Source organism: Oncorhynchus mykiss, chromosome 5 (assembly GCF_013265735.2).
Source record: "Oncorhynchus mykiss isolate Arlee chromosome 5, USDA_OmykA_1.1, whole genome shotgun sequence".
NCBI classification, from domain to species: domain Eukaryota; kingdom Metazoa; phylum Chordata; class Actinopteri; order Salmoniformes; family Salmonidae; genus Oncorhynchus; species Oncorhynchus mykiss.
In genome coordinates this window covers 36635910-36658082 of record NC_048569.1, presented here as the reverse complement: position 1 = coordinate 36658082, position 22173 = coordinate 36635910, and the positions used below count along the sequence as shown (strand labels likewise).

General features: G+C 41.7%; 2 protein-coding genes and 1 long non-coding RNA gene across 3 annotated transcripts; 1 reads left to right on the top strand and 2 right to left on the bottom strand.

Annotated features, from left to right (window-relative positions):
- The first annotated feature begins 69 nt into the window (after window positions 1-69).
- brf2 (BRF2 RNA polymerase III transcription initiation factor subunit) lies at window positions 70-2865 on the top strand. Its single transcript, XM_021602655.2, has 4 exons — window positions 70-391; window positions 597-656; window positions 790-1111; window positions 1250-2865. The coding sequence occupies exons 1-4, from the start codon at window positions 235-237 to the stop codon at window positions 2118-2120; spliced, it is 1410 nt and encodes a 469-aa protein (XP_021458330.2). The 5' UTR covers window positions 70-234; the 3' UTR covers window positions 2121-2865.
- A 3467-nt stretch (window positions 2866-6332) lies between these two features.
- Window positions 6333-8135, bottom strand: LOC110522857. The gene is made up of 3 exons (XR_002473377.2): window positions 8068-8135; window positions 6967-7093; window positions 6333-6838 (listed from the first exon to the last, which is right to left on the bottom strand). It is a non-coding gene; the product is annotated as an uncharacterized LOC110522857 (long non-coding RNA).
- Window positions 8136-12884: 4749 nt separating this feature from the next.
- LOC110523714 (prolactin-releasing peptide receptor-like) lies at window positions 12885-18427 on the bottom strand. Its single transcript, XM_021602653.2, has 3 exons — window positions 18280-18427; window positions 14093-14607; window positions 12885-13883 (listed from the first exon to the last, which is right to left on the bottom strand). Exons 2-3 carry the CDS (start codon window positions 14542-14544, stop codon window positions 13247-13249), a joined length of 1089 nt encoding a protein of 362 aa, XP_021458328.1. The 5' UTR covers window positions 14545-14607; window positions 18280-18427; the 3' UTR covers window positions 12885-13246.
- Window positions 18428-22173: the final 3746 nt, after the last annotated feature.

The window sequence follows — 22173 nt, the reverse complement described above, 5'->3', positions numbered from 1 at the left end:
GATTACACACGATGAACGTAATGTATGGATAAAATGCGCTGTTCCAATAGAACGTTGCAGTAGTTTTCAATAGCGGAACGAAAGTAAGGGTGCCTTGTTCCTACACGGACTATAAAGGCTGAGCTCACATTAAGAACTCGAAACGTTCATTGGTCGTTCACAGCACATGAATGGTATTGACTCACAAGTTTATGATTTGCTAGCTAACTTTAACCAACATACATCAACCTGAAGATGGCTACTGTCGGTCTGAAGTGTCCGGAGTGTGGCTCGCTCGACATAGTGGACGACGAACATTATTCACAGCCACAACTTGTATGTGCAGATTGTGGCGCTGTGGTATCCGAAGGTCTACTCACCACTACCCGAAGTGAAGAGACACAGGGCACAGGTAGCTAACGTTAGTTATCTAACTTACAGGTTTATCTGTCACCATCTTAGCACAAATATTTATGCAGCTAAGAATGTGCTTTCCTACTGAGTGTAGGTCATGCATTCTTCTCTAAGGCTATTCCACATGCCTGCTGTCTATATTGTGACTGATTTAATTGAACACTTTGTTTGTATTTCCTTGTCTGCTTGTTTTGGTCCTGTAGATGTAAGATACAGTAATAGCACAGAAGTGGACAAGAAGCCATGCCGGAATCTAATCAATGGTAGGAACTGCACCGTTTCCCTGTAGAACTACTGACTACCTGTTTCTGACACAATGTGAGGGTTGGATATCACAAAATGCTGTGTATTTTAATCATGTTTGGCTGGCAATAATGTATCACTTCCTCCAAACAGGCATACACCGGGTGCGTGCTCTCTGTCGTATTCTCAGACTCACTTTCCTCATGGAGGAGACTGCAGAGACCCATTTTAAGCAGGCCTATGAGCACCCTAACTTCATCAGGGTTAGTCTGCAGAAGAAAGAGGTTCTGGCAGGATGCTGCGTGCTGGCGACCTGCAGGCAGCACAGCTGGCCCATCGCCATGGGAACCATTTGTTGTCTCCTGGAGGCGAACCCCAGGCTGATAGGCGTGGTCTACCAGGAGATGGTGAAGACTCTGAAGATAGAGGCTCCCCCCGCCAGTATCATTAACCTACTGGAGACACACTGTCAGGCGTAAGTCAATCACCTCAACTATAAACATTAGCCTTGATTGCCTGATGATAAATAAATTGCCTGACATAGCACATGTTGTTATTAGGTAGACATTTGATGTTTATTGAGAAACTGTCTTTTCTCTCCTTTCTCTGTCAGATACAAACTAAGTCCTCAACATGTCCATGAAGAGTTGTCGGAGTCCTCCAAGGATTTGACAAAGCGAGCTGCTGTCCTGTTGGAGCTGGCTGCAGATGCCTGGCTAGTGACTGGCCGCCAGCCCATCCCCATCCTCACGGCCTCCATCTTCCTGGCTTGGCAGTCCCTGAAACCCACACAGACCCGGCTCAAATACACACTGGCCAGGTTTTGCCAGATGGCCAAGGTGACCAAGTCCTCCATAGCTCCGAAGCGGGTGACCGAGCTGAAGGAGGTGCTCTGTAAGCTGGGCCAGGAGCTGCCCTGGCTGAGTGGGGATGAGGTGACACCCCAGACTGTGATCCAGATGGTGGATGACATCCTGAACCATAGACTCACCCTACTGAGGAGGGCCCTGAGCAGTCATGAGGAAGCCCTGGCCTCTGAATCAGTACTCCCACCAAGTTTAGAGGACTCCCTACCTGGATCCCACACCAACACGCCCTGCCTGGAGGGTGCAGCTTCATCCCAGACCCCAGGGAAGACCCCTAAAGAACCCTTTGTGGGGGAGCCAGACACCGGGAGCGTCCAGCAACAAGGAGATGTTGACCTGACATACACTGTTATAATGGAGGGGTTGCCACATACGGGGCCTGGCACAGACTCTCAGCACAGCCAGCCCTCAGTACCAAACTCTGGTAAGAGGAGTTTGTTTGAACCCCCTTCTGTGAGGTATGCTAAGATAAGGAGGGTGCAGGTCCCGGTGGTGGAGGTGACTGGTGATGAGGAGATCTCAGACAGTGAGATTGACAGTTACATCCGTACTCCTCAGGAGATCAGAGACTATGTTGAGGCTAAAGAGGCATTAGCTTCCTCTGATGATGAGTTATGACAGGAAGGGATCACATTGTAACCAGGTGACTTAGCTATACTGCGCTGTCTGATCTGTAATGCATTATAATACAACGATTTGGCTATTTATTTTGTATGAATATTGAATAATCTCTTGTACCCTTCAGGTCATAAGGCAACTCATTAAATCTACTTATTTCAAAACACTCACCAACAGTGTTTAGGACTATATTAATTTTAATGGTGATTGTATCCTTAATGTGTTAGTTTATTTGAAAGATTCTTCTTTGGCTGATCAATTTTATTGCATTGAAGGTGTGTGTGCATCCAAATATGTTACTAAATGATCTATACTTCAAACTGGAAAACAAGCCCATATACAGTACTTGAAGTGGCCCAATAGACTCCTTAGCTTTGGTTCTTTGCAAATTATCTATTTGACTAATTACAGTGGCCTAAACTCAGTTCATCATCTCAGGCCGGCTGTCAGTGATTTTGGAGCACATTCGCCTAATTAGTGTCAATGTTGTCACAGCCTGTAGCCTAAAATAGTTTTTTCAAACAGTCAGCACTGTTGTTTACAGCTGTCAGCCTAAAATATTTATATTCCTTTTTACATAAGTTCGGCATTAGTCATCTAGGGTTTAACTTTCTGAAGCCACGTTCTGTTTTTTTTTACTGATGTTGTGGTGAGAGGACTGTTACCATAGCAACCACAGGTGGGATTTGTGGACAGTCACTGTGTACTTGTCACAATAAAGTATACATATTTTTTTAAACTTGGATTAGTGCATTCTAGTTATTGTCTACCTGTAGTCTTGCCTCTCCATGTACTCCTCTTGTCAGTCCATTCATATCCCACTGGGCACACACTGGTTAAATCAATTTCCACGTAATTTCAATTAAATGGCGTTGAACCAACGTAGAATATAGGGGCCCCAAAAGGCTAGGGCCGGTTCTGACTATGTGGGTATGGAGACCCGCTAGCCACTGCAGCCCCTCATGATGAGTTCAGATGTTTTGTTGCCCCCACCCCCATCAAAGTTGCCCATACCTAATCCAAACATTTCATGCGAATGAATTTCTTGACGCATGGGAAAAAAGTCACGACCGGGCTGATAGAAACAGGAAATGATCAGTGGTGTAAAGTACTTATAAGTCTAAATACTTTAAAGCAGTACTTAAGTAGTTTTTTGGGGTATCTGTACTTTACTATTTATATTTTCGACAACTTTTACTTTACTACATTCCTAAAGAAAATAATGTACTTTTTACTTAATTTTCCATGACACCCAAAAGTACTCATAACATTTTGAATGCTTAGCAGGACAGGAAAATGGTCCAATTCACACACTTATCACAGGGAGGCAAACCAGTCACCTTTTTGTTGAAATTTGCTGTTTTGAATCCAAAATAGATGACCTACGTGATTTGTGTAGATTTGACGAGAAAAGTTTGGGAAAGGAGGGGGGTTTGGATCCTTACTGGCTGTGAGTGAGTGATGCGCGTTTGGAGCAATACTGGCTGTATCCAAGGCTCAGCCAATCATTCACATAACAACAGAATGCAGCACGCGACTGAAGAAAGAAGAGACAACCAACTTACTCGTTACAGCATCAGCGCACTCTCTGGAAAGACAGCTTGTCTGTTACAGCGGCGCGTCCCCTGAACGATAACGAAGGTGTAACATTACGTGAGAAGCCTGACCACGTAGACGACCGAGGTAAAGTTGGTTTTATATTCACACGTTTGGACGTTTGACATTCGCTAAAAGCCATTTTAAAATGTAAAAATCAATAATGAATTCACTGTTTGAATCATAAAACTAGATATGATTTATTCTATAAATGTCTAGCATACTATTACAACCTTTGTTTTGAGGAAAGATTTGAGTTTTGGTTTATAGAACTACTTAACATCTATAAGAAGCCATTTAAAGTGGGATAAATCAATAACTAATTCACTGTTTGTCACAGAAACAAACTAGGTATATGATTTATTCTATAAATGTCTAGTATACTTTTGGTAAACATTCCAGTTCTGATTTGATAGAAATGCAGTTGAAGTCGGAAGTTTGCATACACCTTAGCCAAATACATTTAAACTCAGTTCTTCACAATTCCTGACATTTAATCCAAGTAAAAATTCCCTGTTTTAGGTCAGTTAGGATCACCACTCTATTTTAAGAATGTGAAATGTCAGAAAAATAGAAGAGATAACTATTTATTTCAGCTTTTATTTCTTTCATCACCTTCCCAGTGGGTCAGAAGTTTACATACACTCAATTAGTATTTGGTAGCGTTGCCTTTAAATTGTTTAACTTGGGTCAAATGTTTCGGGTAGCCTTCCACAAGCTTCCCACAATAAGTTGGGTGAATTCTGGCCCATTCCTCCTGACAGAGCGGGTGTAACTGAGTCAGGTTTGTAAGGCCTCCTTGCTCGCACACGCTTTTTCAGTTCTGCCCACAAATCGTCTATAGGATTGAGGTGAGGGCTTTGTGATGGTCACTCCAATACCTTGACTTTGTTGTCCTTAAGCCATTTTGCCACAACTTTGGAAGTATGCTTGGGGTCATTGTCCATTTGGAAGACCCATTTGCGACCAAGCTTTAACTTCCTGACTGATGTCCTGAGATGTTGCTTCAATATATCCACATAATTGTCCCTCCTCATGATGCCATCTATTTTGTGAAGTGCACCAGTCCCTCCTGCAGGAAAGCACCCCCACAACATGATGCTGCCACTCCTGTGCTTCACGGTTGGGATGGTATTCTTCGGCTTGCAAGCCTCCCATTTTTTCCTACAAACATAACGATGGTCATTATGGCCAAACAGTTCTATTTTTGTTTCATCAGACCAGAGGACATTTCTCCAAAAAGTATGATCTTTGTCCCCATGTGCAGTTGCAAACTGTAGTCTGGCTTTATTTATGGTGATTTTGGAGCAGTGGCTTCTTCCTTGCTGAGCGACCTTTCAGGTTATGTCGATATAGGACTTGTTTTACTGTGGATATAGATACTTTTGTACCTGTTTCCTCCAGCATCTTCACAAGGTCCTTTGGTATTGTTCTGGGATTGATTGGCACTTTTCGCACCACAGTATGTTAATCTCTAGGAGACAGAGCGGTATGACGGCTGCGTGGTCCAATGGTGTTTATACTTGCGTACTATTGTTTGTACAGATGAACGTGGTACATTCAGGCATTTGGAAATTGCTCCCAAGGATGAATCAGACTTGTGGAGGTCAAAAATGTTTTTCTGAGTTCTTGACTGATTTCTTTTGATTTTTCCATGATGTCAAGCAGAGGCAGAGATTGAAGGTAGGCCTTGAAATACATTGACAGGTACACCTCCAATTGACTCAAATGATGTCAATTAGCCTATCAGAAGCTTCTAAAGCCATGACATAATTTCCTGGAACAATAAGTGAAATAATCTGTCTGTAAACATTTGTTGGAAAAACTAGTTGTGTCATCCACAAAGTAGATGTCCTAACCTACTTTCCAAAACTATAGTTTGTGGAGCACATACTATTCCATATGTGTTATTTCATAGTTTTAATGTCTTCAATATTATTCTACTATGTAGAAAATAGTAAAAAAAATAATAATAAAAAAAACCTTGAATGAGTAGATGTGTGCAAACTTTTGACAGGTACTGTATACACTGTATATAATACCTTTATTGTTTTTTTGTGCCTGTTTTGCAAGTTATTTTGGCAATAATACGTGTCACCTATCAGTTTGCAAACATAAAATGAAAAAAAATCATATTAATTGAGTTAATAAAGCTGCATACAAACATGTTCTCTTTTTATTTTCTTGAGTAAGGCAGCTCCAAAATGCAGGTGTTTCAGCCTAGTTCAGTGCTTTCTGTGGTGGTGGGGCAGCCAGTGGAAAATACAGAGCGCAGTTGTTGGTAATGTTCTCTAGTTGCGTCGTGATTGGCTCAGTGTTCTGTCACTCATGGGGACACTACATCACTGCAAAATCTACGTCTTCATGAATCAAGTCGACAATCTACTGGCAAATCCTTTTCAATCCTTATGACGAGAAATTATAGATAAATGTATCAGTGCTCATAGGTCATTGGACATAAACATTACACAACAAGTTGGAAATCGCAAATTCAACAATGAGTGGTTTGGAAGGAATCAGTGGCTAACTACAAGCTTTGCAAAGCAATCACTAGCCTGCTATACAGTGGAGACGGTGTGTTGTCCAAGTCGTGGTTTAAGGGTGTCTTTTCCAAGCTTTAAAGGATAAACATCAAATCAAAGTTTATTTGTGAGCAACATCAGACTCGATTACCTCTCTGCGCTATATTTTGAGTGGCAGTTAATAGAAGCACATCTGAAATTGTTTTAATATAAGTGCAGTTTTCCTTTTTTTTTTTTTACGGTCCTCATTGATGACATCTAACATTGATGAGTTGCTGTCAATAGTCCATTTATGCTGATTCCAAGCATACATAGTATTGATATGATGCTCTGCCTTTGAATGGAGCTTAAACCCAGAATCTTTAAACAGCGCCTTTTTCCAGTTAAAAAATCATGACTGGGATGTGAAGGCCGATTCAGGTGTATTGGGCAGAGAAAAAATGCCTACAAGTGAAACATTAAGTCGAATCTTGACTTACAGAATATTCAAGCCATTAAATGTCCTAATAACAGGAGCTCTTTTCCTAGTGCCATGCTGAGTTCTGGGAAATGTTTTCAAACACGGCTGTACCAGACCCACTTCTCTGGATCTTGAAATGTCTGAAATACACGTTAAATAATGTGTCATATCTCTATGGAAATGTATAATTAAGGGATCCACAAGATTATATACTAACAGCTGCTAACTATAATGTGTAGTATAATATAATAGTATAGGCTTGGCCTACCATTGGGTCCTTTTGGAACAGCATATCTGGTGCTTGACGCAGTTGGGAGGGACTCGATGACATCTCCTGGCAGCTCTGGCTCACTGTCTAGCTCAGAGTCAGGTCTCTGTGTCATTCCTTGATACATCTATTACATTAAAATAACACAAGAATAATTTGTGTATAATCACAATAAAAATGCCACAGCCATCAAAACAAGAAAACAAATGAATCAACAACCAACATTTTAAAGTGAGGCTTAATCTGACAAAATCATCTATTACAAGATTAAGCTAAACTTAAATTCTGAACTGGGCATGTGACTGACTGCCTGGTAGATGCTCTGACGTGGTGGTGGTAGACTGGGTCCTTGTGAAGTTTGACCACACTGACTGATTAGCCTGACTCTGACTAGCCTCAGGTAGGGAGCTGCTCTGGGATTCGGTGGTGATGTAAGGGCTGGGGTCTGTTTGCACCTGATCTGCCTGTTTGTGCTTATTTAAAAAGAAGTCTGATATCTCTCCATTTCTTTTCATGTTTAATTTACCCTATGCAAAAATAAGACAGTCTAAGCATCCAATTACCCACATTTTAGGCCAATCTCAATCTTAATCACAAATCCCCATTATCATAACTGTACCTTAAAATCAACTACCAGCCTAAATTACTGTTAGATCATGGCTAGCTCTGCTCTGCAGTAAGTAACTTAGCTAACTATAATTTCGTACACCTTTACGATAGCAAACAGCCTATCTGCAAATTGTGGTAATCTTTTGAGTAACGTTAACATATTGATAATAATAACAATTGCTCGTTTTGAGTTCAAGTACAAAAATCTAACGGAGTTAATGGATTTCAAATTGCTGAATGTTAACTTGCCTGACAGATGTAGCCTACTAATTACCCCACATTAGTTAACCATTCATATACTGTAACTTACGACACTGCACTGTATATGCGTGTATTACTAGCACAGATGTGAACATAATGTTAGGCTCCCTCTTCTCTGATTAACTGTCTTTGTTAATGGAGCCAAAGGTCTAACGTTAACTTACACAGCGACTCAACTTTCATAAAAGTTGTTCAGGAAACCTAAACCCGATGCTAAACCTTAAAACTTACTTCAAATATGATGCTTTCGCCAATCCGAAAAGAGCTTGTGGAGCTGTGGAAATATTCTCTCTTCTTCTTCTGTATGTTATTCTTATTCGTATTCTTCTGTATCTCGCAACCAACATTAATATTCTCTCTTCCTCGTCCTCGATTTGAAAAATGCGCCACCTAACGTCAAAATAAATGCTTTTTTCAACAACCGGTGAAATGAGATGTCAATCAGCATCAAACTGCCAGTAGGGAATTCAATTTTGAGGTGGCACCCAGGGTGACCAATCAGATGTCAGGGGTGTCCAGTGCCCACCGGACACCCCTCTGGCTTCGCCCCTGCTTATGCCCCATTCAAAACAACTGGAAACTCGGAACTGGGAAATCTCAGACTTCAGTGAGTTCAAGACAACTGGGAACTCGAACAAAAACTAGCTCTGACTGGGAAAATATGTTTTGAACTGTCATCCAACTCAGATTTCCATATCGGGAACTTGGGCCTTTTTTTAGAGGGGTAACATGAAGATCACTGACGTCATGATTCAATCTTGTTTTTTTCAGAGTTCCCAGTTGTCTTGAAAGCACCACAAATCCAGAGAATGCCAGACTTTGATGAGAAAGTTTGACGACAACATGTGCCCACAAGAACGACTGAGCGCCACATTCCTATTGAAGTGAGTACCAGTTGAGTCCAAGTTGAGTCCAAAAATGTATTGTATGCTGCTGCATAATTTATGTAATATGCCAGGGAGATGTGTATACTGTAGTTAATAAAGTAATACTAAGTGTATGTTGTGTAGTAAGCTGTTAGTAGCCCATGTGCCTCACCCTAATAATTTAGTTCCTTAGCCTACTGTTCTGAATTGGTGGTGCACATGATGCCTGTAGCCTGTTTCAGAGAAATCATTGATGTAATCATCAAATATTGTAAGACCTTTCATTGTCTGCTTGCAGTATATGCCCCCTTTATTTATCCTACAGTTCTGACTTGGTGTACAGGGAGAATACTGTAAGAATGGCCCATGTTCTGAATTCTATCGCTGTACATTTCAAAAGTGTTGAACAAATAGTTATATTGACCACATCCATCCTAGCTCGCTCATTATCATTGTCTTAATCGAAATTATGGATTGCCTCTTATCCACACGTCGTTCCCTTATGCCATAGTTTGTACATCTCAATTATCAGTAGAAACCACATTTGTTTAAGAAAGTCAGCCCTATCAGCTATACATTTTTTAAAGGCAGTAAATGAGGCTGAATGAACTGTTTTGCTGCCAGACAAGGCTCCAATGATAGCCAGGTGTAGTGGTGGTAAGGATTCACTTGGTGAATGGTGCTGAATTGAAAGGTCTGCTGTTGGGACAGCTTAATGTAGGCCCTAACAGTTTATGGGGATAATTTGTCACCTTTATAGTGCATTTAATCTCTACCATAGAAAATACAGGTTTTCTATGGTCAGGACGTGACCATGCTAAAACCGCCACTGTGTCTGTCCCAATGTAAAAATTCAGACCCTTTGCTATGAGACTCGAAATTGAGCTCAGGTGCATCCTGTTTCCATTGATCATCCTTGAGATGTTTCTACAACTTGTTTGGAGTCCACCTGTGATAAATTCAATTGATTGTACATGACTTGGAAAGGCACACATCTGTCTATATAAGGTCCCACAGCATGTCAGCGCAAAAACCAAGCCATGATGTCAAAGGAATTGCCCGTTGAGCGCCTAGACAGGATTGTGTCGAGGCACAAATCTGGGGAAATATGGAATATTTTTGGATCCACCAAGACTATTCCTTGAGCTGGCCTCACAGCCAAACTGAGCAATCGGGGGACCTGCCTTGGTCAGGTCAGCACCAGAGTTCTTCTGTGGAGATGGGAGAACTTTCCAGAAGGACAACCATCTCTGCAGCACTCCACCAATCAGGCCTTTATGGTAGATTGGCCAGACGGAAGCCACTCCTCAGTAAAAGGCACACGACAGCCCGCTTGGAGTTTGACAAAAGACAATTTAAAGACTCAAGATTCTCTGGTCTGACCAACTGTTTCGCTATCGCTCTCAGAATGATCTTCTTGACCTTAACCAGTCAGGCTTCAAGACCTGTCACTCAACCAAGACTGCTCTTCTCTGTGTCACGGAGGCTCTCTGCACTGCCAAAGCGGACTCTCTCTCCTCTGTTCTCCTCCTCCTAGATCTATCTGCTGCCTTCGACACCGTGAACGCTCAGATCCTCCTCTCCACCCTCTCAGGGCTGGGTGTCTCAGGCTCTGCATGCTCTTGGATTGCATCCTACCTACGTGGAGAGAATATGTGTCTGCACCACGTACTCTCACTACTGGCTCGGTTTTAGGCCCTCCCCTCTTCTCTCTATACACCAAGTCACTCAGCTACGTCATATCCTTACATGGTCTCTCCTGTCATTGCAATGCGGATGACACTCAGCTACTTTTCTCCTTCTATCTTTCTGACACATATCTCTGCTTGCCTGGCAGATATCTCAGCTTAGATTTTGGCCTACTACCTCAAGCTCAGCAAGCTCAGCCTGCCTAGTGTTCAACCTTCCCAGGTTCTCCTATGTCACCCCGCTTCTCTGCACACCTCACTGGCTTCCAGTTGAAGCTCGCATCCACTACAAGACCATGGTACTTACCTACGGAGCAGTAAGAGGATCTGGCCCTCCTTACCTTGCTTCTTCAAAGCGTATCATAAATAATCCCACAGCACCCCCTCCCCACCCACAAAAAAACGTGCCTTTCTTGAACTAACACATGTACTTGACTTTTCCCCCTACTATCCCTGACTTTGTTGATAACTACTTTATTTAGGAAAAATATACTTACTATGACTGAGATATGTGGTTGTCCAACCTAGCTATCTTAAGATGAATGCACTAACTGTAAATCACTCTGGATTAGAGCATCTGCTAAATGACTAAAATATAAATGTATGTGTCATTGGTCAGAATAATCTGATCAGATCTGGGTTCAAAATCTCCATCCCACCTGAACAGGCAGAAATTCCAGGCAATTACACAAAAATCACATTTTTGACTGCACTACCCTTTTAAGCTTATTAGCACTTCCAAAGGGAATTCAAGAAAACAAATTGGCCAATTGTCAGTGTTCGTTTATTGAGAATTTTACACATAATTGCATGCAATCACTTAATAAGGACAGGCATTTTATATAGCATGACACAAACCACAGAAGGCCATTTATTACAAAGGGATACATAACAACTTCAGCAAACCACCATTTTGCTTAAATGTATTGAAAGTGGGTAGTCTTGTGGTTTGTCTAAAAAAAAACCCAATGAGAATCAACACCTGAGTGAAACTTTCTGGAGTTATAATAATCAGTCAATAATGCAATCATGCAGTGGCAAGCATGATCTTAGCAAATGCCTAACTAACACCTAATTCTGAATGACTATTTTCAGAGGCGTGGTACATTCCCCACAAACAAAGATATGTAAGAGACTGAGAAGACTGCAATAAAATGAAGAATTTAACCATAGGGGAAAAAAGCTCACCTACTGTTTTATTAAGCATGTTTATTCACAGGGTGCAGACAGCGAGATCTGTAATCGCATCATTCAGCAGTGCTCCAGGGATGTGCAGTCCAACCTGGACTCAGTTAGACGTAACATAGTAAATGTAAATCCAAGTATGATATTTGACTTCTGGGTATGGTATGTATTAGTTTGTGGATGTCCATTATCCATTTTGTATGATATATTCCGAATTACAATTCGTATGATGCATTACGAATTGCATTTGTACAATAGGTTAGGAATTGCAAATCGTATAATATGTTATGAATTGCAATTCGTACAATATGTTCTGAATTTGCAAAATGTATGATATGTTACGAATTCCAATTTGTTGTAGCTAACATTAGCTAGGTGGCTAACATTTGCTGGGGGTTAGGTGTTAAGGTTAGGGTGAGTGTTAGGAGTTAGGTTAAAGGGTTAAGGTTAGGGTGAGGGTTAGGAGTTAGGTTAAAGGGTTAAGGTTATGATTAGGGGAAGGTAAAATGCTAAGTAGTTACAAAGTAGCTAAATAGTAGTAAGTAGTTGCACAGTTGCTAATTATCTAAAGTTGTCCGTGATAAGATTCGAACACGCAACCTTGGGTTAGTAGACGTTCGCTTTAGAACCCATCCACCCCGACCAACCACCCTACTTTCTGTTTGTAACCATACCAAACGTATCATATCATACTAATTTGGGTCTTTACAGATTTACATTTACTATGTTACATCTAGACTAGGGACCAAACCTGCAGTTGACTATTAACACAACAGACAGAAGCATACTGGACACTGAGTTGAGTTGACATTGTATAGTCTGTCCACTGAGTGCTGCGCTCTAACTTCAGCAGACAGCTGTCCATCTGGATGAATGGAAGATGTCTTCCTGTAGCAACTACTGTGATGATTACTTAACTAATGGTATTATTTACAAAACCTCTTACAGTGCTACTGTTTTCTCCTAGTGTTAAACATTAATCTCTCATGGACATTAATCTCTCTCTCTCTCTCTCTCTCTCTCTCTCTCTCTCTCTCTCTCTCTCTCTCTCTCTCTCTCTCTCTCCCTCTCTCTCTCTCTCTCTCCCTCTCTCTCTCCCTCTCTCCCTCTCTCCCTCTCTCTCTCTCTCCCTCCCTCTCTCTCTCTCTCTCTCTCTCTCTCTCTCTCTCTTCCTCTCTTCCTCTCTCCCTCTCTCTCTCTCTCTCTCTCTCTCGCTCTCCCTCTCTCTCTCCCTCTCTCCCTCTCTCTCTCCCTCCCTCTCTCTCTCTCTCTCTCTCTCTCTCTCTCTCTCTCTTCCTCTCTCCCTCTCTCCCTCTTTCCCTCCCTCTCTCCCTCTCTCTCGTCTCTCATCTCTCGTCCCTCGTCTCTTGCTCTTTTTGTCTCTTGAATTTCACCTTCTTCTTATTGTTGTTCAATCTGCTAATTTAATGATTATTTCGTCAATCACCGAATTTGTGTTCAATTGATTTACCTATGAACAATGAGGAAACCACCTCATATCTCTATAATCAGCTGTAATTCCAAGATTTCCTGTATTGTTCATGATGATCTCTTGTTATGTCTACATTAGGTCACCAACAAACATGAACATTATCAGGAAATTGGACCTACAACATGCTTACACAGGTATCACAGGTCTTGTGTCTCTTCTATCTCCTTGTCCCTGCACAGTCAGAGGACCACACTGGCCATAGCACAGTGGTTGGTGGGGATGCCGATGCGGTGGTGGCAGGTGAACATCTTGCGCAGCTCAGCACGAAAGCGGTCGTGCAGCCAGGCATACAAGAAGGGGTTACAGCAGGAGGAGCTCATGGCACACAGGTGGCACAGCAGCTGAATGAGCAGGAAGTGGCGCTTGTTGATTAGGCGGATATCGATATCACGCAGCACGTTGAACACATGGATGGGCAGCCAGCACACCCCGAAGGCCGCCACCACTAATGCCACCAGACGGAAGATCTTTCGCTTTCGGGCTCGCTGTGCCTCTGCCTGGTCTCGGGACCGATGTCCCGGCGCCACGCAGTTCCTCAGCTTGAAAGAGATGCAGAGATAGGAGGTGCAGACAGCGGAGAGTGGCAGGACATAGGTAACCAGCAGGGTGCTGTAGGCGTAGGCTAGCCTCTCCTTCTCCTGTCCCAGCCAGAACTCCTCACAGATAGTGAGGCCCTCCTCTCTGAACTCCACGTGGTACGTGTGGGCCACGGCCGGAGCCACCAGGCCACAGGACAGCAGCCAGATCCCTGACAGGACGTAAGCACAGGTGGACACAGAGGTACGCTTCTTCAGAGGATGCACAGTGGCGTAGTACCTGGCAGGGAAAGTGCACAGCAGTATTCATTTGAATGAATTGAAGAAAAAAAAATCATAGATATAGATCAACAATTACAACGTCATTATTCCAGATGTGGTGTTTAATTTATTTTTATTTTCACAGTTCATGTGTTTCACTTCATTTGAAACTGCCCTTTGAAAACCCATGGGCTTTTCGTTCTCTCGAGTCAAAGTGGGTACACTCACCTGTCAACAGCGATGGCGGTGAGGGTGAAGACAGACACATAGACGGTAACCGGCTGGATCAGGAACACCAGGTAGCACATGAACCTCCCAAACACCCAGCCACGAGGGTTGAATGCATAGGCCAGGGTTAAGGGTACACAGGTCACACACATCAGCATGTCTGAGAAGGCCAGGTTCCCTATGAAGAAGTTGGTGACATTGTGCATCTTGCGAGTGCGGCAGATGACGTAGAGCAACAGGTAGTTCCCCAACACACCCACCACCACCACCAGGGAGTAGCAGGGGATGATGAGCAGCTTGAAGCTCTGCAGCAGAGCCACGTCTGCAAACAGGGAGCTGTGGTTGGCCGAGTCATTCTGAACAGCCATCTCAAAGACCGAGTGCTCCTCTGTTGTCTTCTCGCTAACAGAGGGCAGCAGACCTCCAGTCCAGCCACTGCCACTGCCGTCCATACTGTATCTGATTAACCGCACAGCAATAGGGAGCCCTGGGTAGCAGCCTCTTAGCACCTTACCCTGAAAGAGTCAGAGCACAGAGGTTGGGAAAGTTTTAGTGACAAACAATAAGCAAAAATGTATTTTAACTACCGGTATATTCATCACAACTGGAAATGAACGGCATTCAAACATGTGAATGATACACAGTAGATCATACATTAATGTACAGTATATATTCATCAACAAAGTCAAACAGACTTTAACTTTTGCTTTTACATGACTTTTTCCCTTCGATGATTGGTTACGAGTATGATAGTCCCCAGGTCCAGAACAAATTGAAGGAAACGTACAGTACTATACAGAGCCATGAGTGCATGGAACTCCCTTCATCTTATATAGCCCAAGTGAACAGCAAACCTTTGCTTTGATTGTTTAAAAAAAACAAATAAAGCAACACCTCACAACGTCTCTCCCCATGTGACCTACTTGTTGTGTGTATGTACTAACATGTATGTGTAACTGATAGATGCACACACAAAACTACATGTTCATATTTTTAAATGTACTGTATGTAAATTGTAAAGTACTTTTTTGTATTTTTCGTGATGTGTCGGACCCCAGTAAGACTAGCTGTCGCCATTGGCGTCGGCTAATGGGGATCCTAATCAATCAAATAATCCAAAAAAGATCCATGACTATCTACATTACTTTAATCAATCAGAACATGCCTGTAGTGTGGGGCTTGCTACAGTATGTCTATTAAAGTGAATTAGCTTTGGAGTGATTGAGAAAATGTTCCCAACCCTTCAGATAGACTCAGCTGCACAGTATTCCAAATGCTTTTGGGAAACGAGTTTTGGGGAGGGGAAGCTCTTGTGAAACGTAAAGAATTTTCTACAAAAATATCTTATAGGATAAGTGCATGCATGGCCAATTAAAGGCCCATTGCAGTCAAAAAACGGGATTACCTGTGTTGTATACACAGTGCCAGTCAAAAGTTTGGACACACCTACTCAATCAAGGGTTTTTCTTTATTTTTACTATTTTCCATATTGTAAAATAATAGTATAGACAAAACTATGAAAGTAGCCGCCCTTTTCCTTGATGACAGCTTTGCAAACTCTTGGCCTTCTCTCAACCAGCTTCACCTGGAATGCTTTCCCAACAGTCTTGAAGGAGTTCCCACATATGCTGAGCACTTATTGGCTGCTTTTCCTTCACTCTGCGGTCCAACTCATCTCAAACCATGTCAATTGGGTTGAGGTGGGGTGATTGTGGAGGCCAGGTCATCTGATGCACCACTCCATCACTCTTCTTCTTGGTCAAATAGCCCTTACACAGCCTGGAGGTGAGTTGGGTCATTGTTCTCAAATCAAAATAAAATAAAATGTATTTATATAGCCCTTCTTACATCAGCTGATATCTCAAAGTGCTGTACAGAAACCCAGCCTAAAACCCCAAACAGCAAGCAATGCAGGTGTAGAAGCACGGTGGCTAGGAAAAACTCCATAGAAATGCCAAAACCTAGGAAGAAACCTAGAGAGGAGCCAGGCTATGAGGGGCTGCCAGTCCTCTTCTGGCTGTGCCGGGTGGAGATTATAACAGAACATGGCCAAGATGTTCAAATGTTCATAAATGACCCGCATGGTCAAATAATAATAATCACAGTAGTTGTCGAGGGTCCAACAGGTTAGCACCTCAGGAGTAAATGTCAGTTGGCTTCTTTTCATAGCCCATAATTGAGAGTATCTCTACCGCTCCTGCTGTCTCTAGAGAGTTGAAAACAGCAGGTCTGGGACAGGTAGCACGTCCAGTTCTGTTGAAAAACAAATGATAGTCCCACTAAGCCCAAACCAGATGGGATGTACTGCTGAGGAATGCTGTGGTAGCCATGCTGTTAAGTATGCATTGAATTCTAAATAAATCACTGACATTGTCAGTCACCGGAAAAGCACCATCACACCTCCTCCTCCATGCTTCACGGTGGGAACCACACATGCGGAGATAATCCTTTCACCTACTCTGCGTCTCACAAAGACACTGCGGTTGGAACCAATAATCTCTAATTTGGACTCATCAGACCAAAGGACAGATTTCCACCGGTCATTTTTCTTAGCCCAAGCAATTCTCTTCTTCTTATTGGTGTCCTTTAGTTGTGGTTTCTTTGCAGAAATTTGACCACGAAGGCCTGATTCACACAGTCTCCTCTGAACAGTTGATGTTGAGATGTGTCAGTTACTTGATGCATTTATTTGGGCTGCAATTTCTGAGGCTGGTAAACTCTAATGAATTTATCCTCTGCAGCTGAGGTAACTTTGGGTCTTCCTTTCCTGTGGCGTTCCTCATGAGAGCAAGTTTCATCATAGCGCGTGATGGTTTTTCCGACTCCACTTGAACAAACCTTCAAAGTTCTTGAAATTTACCGGTTTGACTGACCTTCATGTCTTAAAGTAATGATGGACTGTTGTTTCTCTTTTCTTATTTGAGCTCTTCTTGCCATAATATGGACTTGGTCTTTTACCAAATGTGCTACCTTCTGTATACTGTACCAGCCCTATCAGTCCCACCTAATTAAGTTAATTAAAGCTAGTTAATTGAAATGCATTCCAGATGACTACCTCATCTGACATCCCCAGGTAGTAAATTGGTTAATAGACCAATAAGAAAGAGAGTTCCACATCTCTGCCAATAACAGCTAGTTTTCAGTTTCCTCCTCCCCACTCAGACCACTCCCAGACATTCCTAGCAAAAATTCTTGCTTGAGAAATTGCTCTATGCTAAGAAGCTATTTAAAAATATGTTCTTGACAATTTTGGCTTTGATGAAATAAAACAGTTCAGATTGCTGACATGCCTACATAACCCTCAATTTGATGTACAAATACTTCTGGTTAATAATGAGTGTTATAATGATTAATACATACATTTCACATGATATGATGCAGTGATGGGCAACTTTGATGGGGGTGGTGGCCACAAAAACAATAGAACTTATCATGAGGGGCCGCAGGGGATCGTGGGTCTGATTGGAGACAAAGTAGAGAATCTAGACTATTATTCATCTAAGCATTACACCCACATTACACACACTGTCTAAGCTAACAGATACAACTATATCGAGATAAAGATGGATGCAATGTGAGATGAACGCATTCTATTTAAAAAATAATAATTCTAGTGGCTACCTGGCTGACACTCAATAATATGCAATTATTTTAAAACTCAATATCTTTATGCCAATGGCCTCTTGGGCTCCAATAACGTATGGGTTAATGAGAACTATTGTATTTTATTATCTTCTTGCCTGCTAGTCATTTTTATTCAATTCAGAGTAATTGTTTCCAGGCATTTTTTTTCACATTTGCTAAAAGGACAACTGCAGGGTGAATGAAATAAAGGTTTAGACATTAATTCAATGTGGAATCTTGTTCTAATAAAATACTAGTGTACTCTTGCTATACTTATTTTACTACCACTTCTATTATAACTACAACAACAACTTACTACAGAACATAATGATAACCACAGTAATATCCTGATTAATATCAACAACAAATTATTTTAGCCAAATAAATACTTGATCAAACACTTTTTATAGTAAAGATAAGAATGATAGCAATTAATAATAGTACATCACAAATGAACTTATCCTACAACTCTTAGGCTACCTTGCTTATGAGGTAAAAAATGAAAGTCATAATTATTTTTAAAAAATGAAGGAAACAAATATATTTGATCAAAGGCATCGTACCTCAAGTGCTGATGAGCAAAAGGAGAAGGGAACTCCTTGAAAGACTGAGAACCTCTGTCAAGTGCGCTCTCGACACATTCATATCCTTCCTGAACAGTGGTGAGTACACAGTTGCAGAGCCACTGATGCTGATATGGAAAGAGAGAGCAAGACAGAGAGAGAGAGAGAGAGACGGGCGGTTATCTCCCAGTCGGGTGGAGATTTTATTTTCTCCAATGTCAGACTCTATTGTACATTTTATTATCATTTTAGTAGGCCTACCTGTAATGGGCTGCCCATAGGCTATAAAATAATAGCCAGAAAAAATGGGTATCCTGGTAATTCACTTGGTTACTGAGCTTGCAGGATGTGTTTTGAAGAAAACCAATTGATTGGTCAAGATTGATCTCTTCAAGTCCATTACTTACAGACACCACGTGGTCCCCTGTGTCAGTCATCCATGTGCAGGGTGACATAGTTATTGTCCAAATTGTTCAGTTGGTTGGAGAATGCTCCTGGCAATTACAAGCTGTTACTTGAATAATGGCACACACAATGTGCCTCAATAGTAAGTCACATGAATAAAGGTGTATTTTTATCAACTATTCTATGGCAATCTAATCCTGGCTCACCTACTGTATTGTCACTCCAGGGATGGGATGAGGTTTAGGGCTCATAGAGGTTCCAAGGAAATGTACTGCACTGGTATATTCATGAATTATTGGGAACATGCCTCCCATGTTTTCCATGAAGTACAATATAATCTAGATAGATTGGTAAGACTTTACAACAGGATAGAGGTTGAACTCCATTCACCTGTTTTAAAGCTAGAGTCCTTAATTGAAACAGTAACAAAGCAGACACCACACCTCTGTTTTGGTAAAAAAAAAAGCTGAGGTAGGAGCCTGGAGAAATGTTACCACTCTCAAATTCATTCACAGAGCTATGGATGCAAGGACTGACCATTCATGATATCAAAATGATAGTTCTAACAAGGTTTTTAGTGGTTGTTTACATTTACTTTGTTTACAAACATTGGAGTAAAACAATCTATATTTTGTGTTCTGGTGGGGTACAACAGTTGAACTAAGCACATTAGGCATTTCTAAGTTATATTCTTCAAGAATCAGCGGGTATACAGTATATCATACATTTATACGTCCAAAAATTGATGTAGAAACTAAGGATTCTAGCTTTAAGTCTGCCCTGGTCTGCTCTACTGATCTGTGAAATTAAGACAAATTGCCTGCATGGGATTACTGTTTTGGGGCAGATTTAGGATCTTAATTTGAGCCAGTTTACTACAGCAGGAAAATAATAATGCAGCAACAGGAAATTGTAAAAAAAAAAAATATATATATATATATATATATATATATATGGATTGTAATTAATCTACATGTAGGAAAATTCTTAGCAACCAAATATGATGACCCTTTGGCTGGAGAGGATCTCTGTGAGCTGCAGACATATTTATGAATAATCGTCTCTTCACTGAGAACAGCCTACCTGTTTACTCAGTGCACTCAAGGGTGTTGTTATTTCAGTGTTTTATTTGTCTCTTTCTTCCAAAGATGTCTAGTTATCTGTGTCTGTGTCTATTCAGACCTCTCCAAACCACATCATGTCTGAAGAGCAGGTGGAGAGCATTAATACCTCTTTCAAACACAGCAGAGGACAATGGAACAGAACAGGAAACAAAACACTTACAATTCCTATTTCATTTGCTGGGTTAGGCTTGGGCGGGTTTGACCTTATTTTATACCTTTCGGTATAATGAAGAAGCCGGTCAGTATTACCAACATTGTAGGTAATGCTGTTTCCATTTCATCGGTCCTCCCTTATCATCTGATAACACGTATTTCATGTTTCCATGGGTACCTATTTGTGTGCTGCCGAACTATTGGTTGTTACCAAGCCATGAACAGTCACTAAATGTCACACAGGGAAAAGTTCTCCTTTGAATCAATTGATCACTCAGGGGTGAGTTCGCCACAGGGTTTCTACCTGCACATGAATCTCTCTACCTTGAAGGGATTATTGTGCCGAGGTTAAACTCAGTGAAGTGCTGATGGTTTTCTCACAGCCCATTCTGTCCATTAATACCCATGTCTCAGAACCATATGGGGGAACGTTATTCATCGACGGTGTGTAACCCATCACATAAAAATTCAATTTCTGTGGTGTAATAATAACACCACTCCCAGTATTTCTACCGGATGCATCAGTAACAAAGAGTCAAATAATGACGAGCTTAAAGAAAGCTTTTACTAACCGTAGCAGGTGCAGGTGCAGTTGAGGGGGGCCTGGGGAAATGGAACAAGACTAAAATAACTGGCTCTTTTCTTTATACGTATTTGACATTTAACACAATGTGTAGAAAACGTGTTCGCCATGGAATATTCTGCGAAATGTCAGTATTCAAAAAAAAATCACAGTAGAGCTTGAGTGTCACATCGCCAAAGCAACCCAGCTCACAAACATAAACATTTTTCAAGGTTTCCAAGAATACAGTTGTGTGCATAGCTCTGAAAAAGAAAGAAAGAAAGCTGCTCCAATTGTTCTGTTCTGAGAAAACGCTGATGGGTCCTGACTCCTCTTTGTACCATGAACCAGAGGATGAGATAACGAGAGCAGCCTGAACATTGGGATGAACGCTGTCCACCCCCTGTAACCAGGTGCTCAATTTGTAAATGCATGAATTACTTCAACACATCAACATCTTATCACCCAAAACATCTCTTACCATGTCCAGTAGCAGAATATCCTCCCTGCATAGGTTTTCATATTATATAACAAGGTAACTTGAAAATGGAATTATTAAAAAAGAGAGGTCTCACTTGACTGTACCTGCTGTTGATATGCCCCTGCATGCATTTTATGTTGTGTGAGATGTAGTTTTCCAGCTGCCATCTCCTTGTTGAGATTCATACTCTATTTTTACATTGTCATTGGGGTTTCAAGTGTGCCTGTTCATTTAGCTGTCTGTGTGACCAGTGTTTATCAATTGAGAGACAGAGGCATTGTCCGCTTGCTGGCACACTGTGCCCCCATTTCCCCACACCTCTTCTCCTCTTACCCAGGCTGACATTTCCATTAGGAAAATGCTGCATACTGCTTCATGCATGGCATTACCCCTGGGTACCCGCCAAGATATCTGCCAGCGTGGTTCCAGGACAACAACCTCTCCCTCAATGTCAGGAAGACAAAGGAGCTGATCGTGGACTATAGGAAACGGAAGGCCGAGCATGCCCCCATTCACATCGAAGGGACTGTAGCAGAACGGTTGGACTCACTGGACTCTACCCACACACTCACAAATACTACACTGACATTCTAACACACACACACACTCACACACTACATACGCTCACACACACAAAACACACACTCACACATTGACACATTTTCAAACTCTATTCTTCACACTTTTTTACACATGCGCTGCTGCTACTCTGTTTATTATCTATCCTGATTGCCTAGTCACTTTTACTCCTACCTACATGCTCTTGAGTGGCGCAGCGGTCTAAGGCACTGCATCTTAGTGCAAGAGGCGTCACTATAGTACCTGGTTTGAATCCAGGCTGTATCACATCCGGCTGTGATTGGGAGTCCTGTAGGGCGGTGCACAATTGGCCCAGCGTTGTCTGGTTTTGGCCGGAGTAGGCCGTCATTGTAAATAAGAATTTGTTCTTAACTGACTTGCACAGTTAAATAAAGGTTAAATAAAACAATATATAAATTATCTCAATTACTTCAACTACAGTACCTCGTACCCCTGCACATTGACTCGGTACAGGTACTCCTTGTATAAAGTATCTTATTTTGTTACTATTTCCTGACATTTGTTTTGCAAATTGTTCGTACTTTTTAACTCTGCATTGTTGGGGCTTGTATTCGGTGCATGTGACAAAT